This window comes from Monodon monoceros, unplaced genomic scaffold (genome assembly GCF_005190385.1).
Source record: "Monodon monoceros isolate NGI ecotype Baffin Bay Population unplaced genomic scaffold, NGI_Narwhal_1 Super_Scaffold_14, whole genome shotgun sequence".
NCBI lineage: Eukaryota > Metazoa > Chordata > Mammalia > Artiodactyla > Monodontidae > Monodon > Monodon monoceros.
In genome coordinates, this window is record NW_021703770.1 from 61,236,160 (window position 1) to 61,247,613 (window position 11,454).

General features: G+C 35.8%; 1 protein-coding gene across 1 annotated transcript in view; it reads left to right on the top strand.

The window, feature by feature from the left end:
* The window catches only part of TRAM1 (translocation associated membrane protein 1), a 29,016-nt gene extending 21,773 nt beyond the window's left edge, over positions 1-7,243 (top strand). The window contains exon 11 of the mRNA XM_029222806.1: positions 5,670-7,243. Coding sequence (XP_029078639.1) covers positions 5,670-5,743 — 74 coding nt within the window. The 3' untranslated portion in view covers positions 5,744-7,243. The remainder of the gene's footprint in view (positions 1-5,669) is intronic.
* Positions 7,244-11,454: the final 4,211 nt, after the last annotated feature.

Genomic DNA, 11,454 nt, shown 5'->3' on the forward strand with positions numbered 1-11,454 from the left:
GTCCCAAGAGGAACACCTTTTTTTTTAATAACTTCTGATTGTTTGATCCTTCATCTTTGAGTCTGCATCTCACCTCTTCTCCTTCTGGCTTTTGATTGAAAATGCATTGACAGTGGAGTAATTTTTTTTCAACTTCGAGTGTTCATAGTTGGAACTGTAACACAAGGAGTTCCATTTTAAAATATATATCAACTGTGCTTTGCTCCTTATAAGTCTTTATAGCTGGTAGTTTATGTCCTCCGGTCCTATCCTTATTCAGGCTTGTATCAGCAACTCTTGACCCTTTGCATGTCATATGAATTTTACTGCATCTTTGTCAGTTTTCACATACACAAATAGCTTCACTGGGGTATCAGATTGATATTACATTGAATCTGTAGATCAGCTATGGGAGAATTGAGTATATCAACCCATGAATATGATATATACCTCCCACTTATCTATATTATCTTTAATTTCTCTCAGTAATATTTTTTAATAACTGCTTTATTGGAATATAATTCACACACCATAAGTTCACCCTTTAAAGTGCACGTTTCAGTGGTTCTTAAGTATATTCACCATTAGCAGTCATTTTCCATTCCCTCCGTTCCCCTGCCAGCCTCTTACCTGTTTTCTGTCTCTGTAGATTAGCCTTTTCTGGATATTTCCTATCAGTGGAATCATACAGTATGTGATCTTTTGCAGCTGTTTCTTTCACATAGCATATTTTTAAGATTCATACATGTCGTAGCATGTACCGATACTTCATTCCTCTTTATGGCCAAATAATATACTAGCGTTATGTATATACTGTGTTTTGCTTATCTGTAAGTTGACTGACAGTTGGGTTGTTTCCACTTTTTTGGCTACCGTGAATGATGCTGTTAACATTCACGTACAAGTTTTTGTTTGAACGCCTGTTTTTTGCTGTTTGGGATATATAACTAGAAGTGGAATTGCTGGGTCATATGATAGCTGTATATTTAACATCTGGTGGGAACTGCTAAACTGTTTTCCAAAGTGCACCATTGTACACTCATTGTTTTGCGTGTTGATATCCAGTTGTCCCTGCACCATTTGTTGGAAAGACTAATCTTTATTGAATTGTCTTGAAAATCAGTTGATCATAAAAGTAAGAATTTAATATTTCTGGACTGTCTATTCTAGTCTCTTTATCTCTATGTCTATTCTTATGCCTTTGTCTTGATTACTATAGCTTTGTAGTAAGTTTTGAAATCAGGAAATGTGAGTCTACCATTTTTATTTTTTTCATGATTTGGTTATTCTGGGTGCCTTGCATCCATACGAATTTTATGATCAGCTTGTCAATTCCTGCAGAAAAGCCAGCTGGCCTTTGATATGGATTATCTTGAATCTGTAGATTGCTTTGGGGAGTATGAACATAGATGTCCTTCCATCTTTTAGGGTCTTCTTTAATTTCTTTCAATTAAATTTTATAGTTATCAGTGTATAAGTCTTGCACTTCTTCATTAAATTTATTCCTAAATATTTTATTCTTTTCAATGCTGTTGTAAATAGAATTGTCTTCTTAATTTCATTTCTGGATTGTTCATTGCCAATGTATAGAAACACAGTTGATTTTTGCATAATGATCTTGTATCCCACAACATTGTTGTGCTTATTAGGGTTTTTAAATTTTACTTTACTATTTAATTCTAGTACTTTTGTGGATTCCTTTGCATTTTCAGTATACAGGATCATGTCGTTTACAACTAGAGATAGTTTTACTTTTTCCTCTCCAGTCTGGATGCCTTTTATTTCATTTTCTTGCCAAATTATCCTGGCTAGAACCTCCAGAACAATTTTGTATAGAATTAGTGAGAACAGATATCCTCATATTATTCCTGATCTTAGCAGGAAAACATCTAGCCTTTCACCATTAAGTACGATGTTACCTGTGAGTTTTTCCTAAATGGGCTGTTTCAGGTTAAGAAAGTTTCCTTCTGTTCCTACTTTGTTTGTAATTTTTATCATGAAAGGATGTTAGATTTTGTCACGTGCTTTTTTGTGCAACGATTGAGATCATCAAATGGTTTGTGTCCTTTATTCTGTTGATATGATGGATTATATTAATTGATTTTTTAATGTTAAGCCAACAGTGCAGTCCTGGGATAAATCTCACTTGGTCATGTATATAATCCTCTTTAGATGCTTCTTGATTTGGCTTGCTAGTATTTGGTTGAGGATTTTTACACCTGTATTCATAAAGAATATTGATATGTATTTTTTGGTAATGTATTGATTTTCAAATGTAAATCCAGTCTTGCATTCCTGGCATAAACCCAAGTTGATGATGACAATATATCACTTTTGCTGGATGGGTTTTTTCAATATTTTGTAAAAATAGGATTTTTTGCATCTGTGTTTATGTAAAAGATTGGGCTATAGTTAGCCCTTTTCTGGGGTAATATCCTTGTCAGGTTTTGATACGAGTTATGCTGGCTTTATAAAAAGTATTGGGCAGTTTTGTCCTTCTTGTAATATTTAAATGTTTGGAAGGATTCACCACTGAAGCTGTCCAACCTAGACTCTTCTTTATGGGAAGATTTTTTTTTTTAACTACATGTTCACATTCTTTAATAGATAATAGGATTATTCAGATTTTCTATTTCTTATTGTTTCTCTTTTGGTAAATTGTGTTTTTCAAGGATTTATCCATTTCATTTAAATTTGCAAAATGTATTGATGTAACATTATTCATAATATGCACTTATTAATGCCTGTAGAACAGCAGTGATTCCCATCTTTCATTTCCTGTGTAAGTAGTTTATGCCTTTCTCTTTTCTTCTTCCATCAGCCAAGAACCAACATTTGTCTTCTTTTGCTGATTGTCTCAGATGTGTCTTTGATTTCTGTTCTTATTTCCCTTTCTTTGGGTTTAATTTGCTGTTTTGTTATTTGTGGTTTACCTTGTGGAAATAAATCATTGATTTTTCATCCCTTCTCATGAATTACTTGCAGTTAAGGTCAAACTTCCCTTTCAGCAATGCTTTACCCTTATTTCACAGGTTTTGATATATCTCTTTCATTATCATTCAGTTTCAAATATTTTATAATTCCAGTTGTGCTTTCTTCTTTGACCCATGGATTATTTATAAGTAAATTGTGTAGTTTACAAATACTGTATTTGGGCATTTTCTAGGTTTTGGGGGTTTTTTTCCTACTGATTTCTAGCTTAATTCCACTGTGGTTAAAGAACATACTCCAAATGATTTCAATTCTTTGAAATTTGTTGATACTTTCATTATGTCTCATCCTGTGTTCAGTATTGATGAATGTTCCATCTGGACTTCAGAAGGATGTGTATTGTGTGTTTGTTGGGTATTCTGTTCTGTAGGTAGGTGTCAGGTCCATTTGTGATGCCCAGGTTTGTATCTTTACTGACTTGGTGGAAGGAGTTCTGCTTGTTCAGTCAGTTACTGCAAAAGGTATTGACCCATTTCTTCTTGTAGCTTGTAAGTTTTTGCTTTAAATATTGTGAAGATATGTTATAGGTATATCAAAATTCAGGGTTGTTATATAAATCCCTGTGGGATTTGTCCTTTTTTATTGTCACATGTCCATCTTCATCTCTAGCTTGTCTGAATTTACTCCAGTTCACCGACTATCTTGTGGTAAAGTGTTAGCATGCTCTATCTTTTCCTGTGTTTTTCTACTTTAAACCTTTCTTTGTCCTTAAATATAAGTTGTGTCTCTTGTAAGCAGCATGTAATTGGATTTTAATTTTTTCGTCCAGTCTGACAAAATTATCTTTGTTTTTTTGACAGTTATACTGTGATGTGCCTGGGTTTGGTTTTCTTTGCATTTATCCTGCTCGGTGTTGTGTAGAGCTTCCTGAATCTTGGCTTGGTTTCTTTTGCCATTTTTGGAAAATTCTTCACCATTATTTCTTCAGATATTGCTTCTGCCCCATTCTCTTTCTTCTGTCCTTCGGGGATTCCAGTACATGTGTTAAACCCTTTTACCCTGTCCTTTTATATCTTTTCGTGCTTTTTGCATTTTCCATCCTTTTTTTTCTGAGTTTCAATCTGAGCATTTTTTTCTAGTTCACTCATCTCTTCTGTTGGGCCTAATCTGCTATTAAACTTTTATTAAATTTATATTTTTAGTTACTGTATTATCCTGTCCTGGGATTAAAGATTTTTGAGTCCTTGGATGAAATTATCTCTCTTTTCATTTATTTTTATTAACCATTGTTCTTTTAATATCCCTGTGTGACAACTCCAGATCTGGATCACCTGAGGATCTATTTCTGATATTTCTTTTTCTCTTAGTTTTCAGTCATTTTGTCTTGTTTTCTGGTACACCTGATATATATATTTTTTTTTATGAAATCACTTTTTGTAAAACTTTAATTTCCGAGACATTTAAAAAGTCACACTAAAAGTATCACACTAAAAGTAAAACAAACAAGACTGACAATTTGTAAACAAAACACTCTGCAAACAAAAATAATTTGCCAGTGCATCCAAACATTATTTTTAAATAAGCAACATTATACCAATTTTTTAAAATTTAAAAAGCCAGCACTGCATGTATCCTCATACTTAAAAAAAAATTATTGTAAGAATTCTGCCTTTATACACTAAATACTGTGCTAACAATATAGAAGGCCACTTGGGGCTTTCACACGATGTAAGCCTGTGTTGTTGGCACATAAGGCGGTTACTGAGGCCACAGGGAGGCCGACTGGGCTCCAGCAAAGCCAGGCAGAAGCCAGTGCCCCTAAGGTCAGGTTGAACACTGAATGTTTTGTGTAAAAGCATGCAGAGGCTCTGGATGAATTAGTAGAAGCTCTGGATCATTCTGTGTGACTGAAGCTGATCTATTTCCAGTTTGTCCTCATTCCTAGGACATCAACTATTTCTAAGGGCTTTCTTCTCTGGTGGGCCCCAAATTCATATTTTTGTCTCCCTGTCATTGTGAGACTTCCCAATTCTCTCTGTAGCTTTATTCTTTGTTAGGAGTTACTTTCTGCTGGATTTTTCTGAGTCTTGCTTGGTGCGTGCACGTTTAGTAGTTGGCAAATACCTTGGGGGAGAAATACACTTAGCTGACTTGGTTTTTTCCCAGTGCCTTCAAATAGCCATTTTCGTGTTCGCCTTTTGTGGATCTTTTTGGAGGGAGGGTTGGTCTGGCATCAGTTATTCCATCATGGCTTGAAGAAGGCGATTATGACACTCTTAAACATAAGAGTTATCATCCTAAACACCAATTTTTTAATGTGTTGGAAAGAAACATATCCCCAAGAACTTCCCTTGTTTGCTGTCCAGTGTGAAAATGTTCCTTTTTTTCTACCAAAAGTATTGCTCTGCAGACTATTTTATAGTTCTTCTAATTGTTTTTAGAGTTTCTGTCTTCTCTTTTTTTCCTACCTTCAATAGTAGTTACTTTCCTTTTTTAACTATTTTTTTAATTGAGATGTCGTTGACATATGTAATTACTTTTAATTTGCTGCTTTCAGTTCATTGTGTTTAACATGTTATCAGGTTTTATGGTTGGTTAAATACTAGTAAAGATTAAGCACTAGTAAGTAAGTTTCACCTAAGGGCATAAGAGTATATATTAGGTTTTAAATTTTCTTTTCTGAGGGTACCTTTATGTGTAAAAGATAATATTATTTGCACTTACTTAGAAAGTAATCCTGATTTTTTTTCTCTTTTCAGAAAATGGTGTAAATGGAACAGTAACTTCAAATGGAGCAGACTCTCCCCGTAATAGAAAAGAGAAATCTTCATAATGAATTATAATCTAATTGATTAATGTCCCCAAAGAAATCTGCTTTTTACTATATCTTTCAGCACTAGAGATTTTTTTCTGTTCTTGAAAATACAGTTTGTGCTCTTTGATTCTTGCTACTATTGTTTCATGCATTTTTTAAAGGGCATTTGAGGGGAGGATGATTACTATGAGTGAAAAAAATACTTCAGCTTAGACTAAGCTACCTGCCTTCAAAATAGTTTAGGGACCACCACCGTATTTTATTTTATTTTGTTTTTTATCTTTCAGCATTTTTCTAATGATTTGAAGAGAGAACTATTTACAAAAATTCTACATATCAGTGATACAATTTCTTGCTCTCACCAATTTTTTATATTAGCAAGATGGCCTGTTCCAGCAAGGCCATATTTTTTAAGTTATCTTTCAGGGCAAAATGGAAATAATATAAAGTTGGATGTCAAACTTTAATATGTTTTCAGTGTTCTCTAATTTTTAGGAATTTTTGTAGCCTTTACACTTGGGAAAAAAGATTTGTAAATTCACCAGAATACTTGTGTGCTTTATTTTTTAGTGGTTGTTAATGTTATTTACATCCCCATTTTTTTAAGGGAGAAAAAAACATACTTTTGGTTATGGCGTATGAAGATTTATTGCCATATATATTGAATCAAAATATATTAACATAAAAGTACTTGTGAAGTAAAATCTTTCTTGTGCATTTTCAACACTTGTAAACTGGAAATCAGAAAATTAAATATTTACTATAAAGAAAATTTTAACATAGCCCTTTTTGATATGTTTATTAATAATAATTCTTAATGGGGCTTGTCATAAGTTTGATACGCACAGCAGCTTAGAAAAATACTGTTTAACCTGAAAACTCTTTTAAAAAATCATGCCTACTTGATTTATATATATAAAAAGATGTCAATATTTGGAAAACATTTAATGCACTAGCCTCAAATTGAAAATTCAGGTGGATAAATAGTCTTACAAAAGACAATGCTTTATGTTATAACTGTAGCTTTGGTCCCATCCTTATCTGAGAAACATTTATCTGTATAAAACATATTTTTGGATAAATATATATATATATATTTGTATCTCTATAGAAAGGCTCTAAAAAACATTTGAGTAAAATATTTGGTTCCCTTTTCTATAATTATCCTTTAAAATCTTTATAGCTCTATTTGGGTTTTTGTCATCTTTACAGGGCATATATCACTCCTTGCAATGTTCACATTTCGCTCCCCACTTCTCACTTTTGTCACCAGCTAATGTTTGCGCCATTTTTAGTATAAAAGTTGCAGACCTGATAGGTCTGCAGTTTAATCAGTTGCCATGCTGCTAGAAAGTCGTGCTTTCTGTTTCCAGCTGTTTACCTACTTCCTGGAAAAAGTAGTAGCTCTCTGTAGCATCATGGAGTTTCAGTGGAACCAAATCTCTGCCATTAAAAACTGGCATTATATTGAACTATACATTGAGAAATCAATCCGAATAAAAATTTTTACTTTCACAAGCCGTATCTTGGATGTTTTCTTTGTTGTTAGCAAATTTTATGCTATTTTTAGTGTCTAATCTCATTAAAATGTACACGTTGAAAGAGTGTACTTCTGATAAACATTTAGAACAGCCTTTCTTTCCTAAAAAGTGTGTTCTACCAAAAAAGATGATTAGTTTCATATATTATTAATGAGGGCAACTGTGAGAAAAAGTGGTTTATAACCAAATTCAGGGACTATTGAGTTAAACAAACTTAAAGGTGTCTTTTTTACGGCAGGACACCTAGAATGACAACAGCAGGGACACAGCATGCAGTGTCTCCACACTCATTTGAGGAACCTTCTTTCTATGAAATTACATACAGCATATGCTATGTGTTCTACAACATATGCTGTGGGTTTGGGGGGTGGGGGGAAAGCCCTTGGTATGTAGTTAAAACTTTACAAAACACATATATACACAAGTGTAATTGTAAATAGTAAGCCCTAGATCCCCTCCTCCGAGGAAAGTCTCTACGGGCCCCCCAGATCCTGCAGAGACTGCTGCTGTCACCCGGCCTCTGGTCAAACTTTGAAGACTGATGGGAAGCATCACGGTAGGACCATGAGCCAGGACAGCTGTCTTACTGAGTGACCTTGAACTAGTTGCTTTGCCCTTCTGGGGTTGTCCTTCCCTCCATAAAAGGGGGGATATGGCTGTGAGTAGTCCAGGTGGACTATTCTGGAACAAATGTATTAACTACATTCTTCTAAAATTAATCGTACACAGTCCTTAAATTCAGAACTAATCCTGGAGCAAAGCTTGTATAGATGAGGAAACGGGAGAGAAATGTTTTGTTGCACAGACGGCAATAGCCATTGAAACCCTATATTTCCAAGGTGTTGCCAGATGTTTTCACAGAAAACTGGTTCTGCTGCCTGTCTACACGTGGACGCCTATAAGAATGGATTGATACTGACCACCTGTTTGCATTTTTTAAAGAGTGGCCTTAAAAGTAACCCTGGAGGAAATTCAAGGTAATGCTCAGACAGATGTTTTCTTCCCAAAGATCACCCTAGGTGTGATAGGTAATTCAGTTAAGGAGCATCTGCTTTAAAACTTCACAGGTTTGGGAGTTGCAGAGTAGACATTAGCAAGTGTCGGAAGAATTAAAGACTAGTAACCTAGGGCCTGAAGAGAGTCAAGGGGGTTGGACTGAGTGTGTGTTTTAGAAGCCCTGGGTATACAGACCAACACACTAGGATGAAAGGAAAGGCAAAAGGCAAGTCTACAGTATAGCATAGGGAACTATATTCAATATCCTGCAATAAACCATAATGGAAAGTATATGAAAAAGAATATAGGGATTTCCCTGGCGGTCCAGTGGTTAAGAGTCTGCGCTTCCACTGAATGGGGTGTGGGTTCGATCCCTTAGTCTGGGAACTAAGATCCCACATGCCGGGTGGCATGCCAAAAAAATTTTTTAATTAAAATTAAAAAAAAAAAATATATATATATATATATATGTATAACTGAATCACTTTGCTGTACACCAGAAACTAACACGACATTGTAAATCAACTCTACTCCAATAATAGGTCCATCTGGTTACTGAGCACTGTGTAAAGCTGTTAGCCATCTATGGAAGGCAGCATCCGCTATGGCTCAGCTCTATCCTGTGAGGCCAGCACAGAACTCAGTATTTACAAAGACAACTAGTTTAAGCATGACTTGCTTTACAAAAAGCTGCACTAGGTATCTGTGTGTCACACGTCAACCAGTTTTATCCAATACCATTCAAAGAAAGGCTAAGCCACTTTGTCTAGCTTAACTATTTTTAGTGAAAAAATTATTACTGTATTTGCTTAAAGGTAAAATCAAACATTTTGTGTTCTGAAAACAAGCAAATCAGAAAAGAAATTTTTTTTTTTTTTTTTTTTTTTAGAAAAGAAATTTAAGAGGCTTAGGTTCCGTCACATAACTACTAGTAACCTAACTTTGACTTTATGTCAGCCAAAGAAAGAAATCTCCTTATTTTGAAGATCCAAACTTCAAGTGATACCTTGTTGATTTCTGCAGATATTAATAGGTACATAGTAGTAAGACTAGCAGACCAGAGTTCAAATCTTGACTCCTCTACCAATAAGCTCTGTGTGATCTAATTAATGTCTGTACCTCAGTTTCCTGAGATAATGTTAGCACTTACCCCACAAGGTAGTTCTAAGAACGGATTGTGCATAGCTCCACGCCTGATGCTTATTAAATGTTAGTTGTTAGCCCATAAGTTTATGACAAACAGCACAGGGACTGAATGGCTCATAGTAAGTATTAAGTAGTTTCAGTTGTTACTACTTTTCCCTGTAAGACCCCATTGTACAAGGCTGATGAGCACTCATGGCCACAGTACAAGGACAGTGCTCCATGGTTGCTGAGCAGGGGTGCCAAAGATGCTGCAAGAGCTATTCAAGCCACCATCACAGCCATTTAATCACTGGAAGACTGCAGGCATGCTTACCCAGCATGAAATTTCATAAAGCAAACTTCCAAGTCTGTACTGAATCATTTACACTTGTGTGACACAATAATCATAAAAGCAAATAGTGTGTATAGTTTCTAAAGAATGATTTTTTTCTTTAAAGGTATTCCGGCCCTTTGCACAGCAAACATTTGCATCTTTTTTTTTTTTTAATTAAGTAATTTATTTTGGCTGCGCTGGGTCTTAGTTGCAGCATGCGGGATCTTCATTGTGGCACGTTTCATTGTGGCATGCGAACTCTTGGTGGTGGCATGCATACGGGATCTAGTTCCCTGACCAGGGATCGAACCCAGGCCCCCTGCATTGGGAACGTGGAGTCTTACCCACTGGACCACCAGGGAAGTCCCTAAAGAATTTTTATTTTTATTAGATACCTATGGTTTATGAAACTATACTTTCATTCAGATGGCTGGAACAACTTCTAGAGAACTACTAGCTGCTCAGAGTTGCCTTACCTTGTAATGGAAAGACTCAAACGCCATCAGGTAAATGAGCATGTTTACCTGGGACAGAAAAAGTTTGTATTACAAACTAGTTTATCAAGAAATTTGAACAGATCTCGTAAAACGTCCTAGAAATTACAAGTGGACTGGAAGGCCTGGGTATGACAGTGGAGGCAGGCGGGGCAGGGGGTGGGAATATACACCTAAGTGTGGATAATATATGAAACAGACCAAAATCTTAAGACTGAGGTTGTTACTCTGTTGTATATTGGTTGATTGACTTCTGGACTAATAGCTTTTTCCTCCCTCGGATATGAGGAACTATAATAAAACTCCTTATGAGAAGATTCATGTTTCAAAAGTACAACTTTACCGAACTAATTTAGATTATTAGTGATCTGACCAGTTAGAGTGGTCCTTTTCTATTTCCTGCTGATTTCCTTCACAACAAACAAAAGAGTAAGACACAGGTTATTTGTAACTCAGGGCAGAAGGGAGAAATGTCTATACTGTATTTACGCTGATAAATGAAAAATGAAAGATTAAATGAGGCTTTTAAAAAGTGAATTCAATTCTTTAGGATTAAGATCTAGAAGACTACCAGGAATACATTAGAAGACTGGTGATTTACCTAAATCCTAATACACATAGGGAGCTTGGAAAAGTTCAAAAGAAAATCCTCAAGGCTTGGTTCAACTTTATCTTCAAAAAGAACTTGCAGGGCTTCCCTGGTGGCGCAGTGGTTGAGAGTCCACCTGCCGATGCAGGGGACATGGGTTCGTGCCCCGGTCCAGGAAGATCCCACGTGCTGCAGAGCGGCTGGGCCCGTGAGCCATGGCCGCTGAGCCTGCGCGTCCAGAGCCTGTGCTCTGCAATGGGAGAGGCCACAACAGTGAGAGGCCCGCGTACCGCAAAAAAAAAAAAAGAACTCGCATAACTACACAACATCAGTCATTCTCAGTGAATAGAAAGCCCAGTTCAAACCCAGAAGTTATTTCTCTGTTGATATCATGGCATAGTGGGTCAACTCTGTCTCAGTGCAGAAACAATGGTACAGAGGAATGAGAGGGGGATGGGGAAATAGCCATTTAACAAAAAGAAATCTCTTTCTGAAGAGAAATATTCTGCACTGATTGTCATTGACATTTATGGAGCACATCTCTAAATACTGGCCATTATACAGAAAGCAGCCTCATCTCATTTATTCTTCTATGATACAGCATCCTAATTTTGCATGGCCTGTGGGTTTTTGTTTTTTTTTTTTTAATG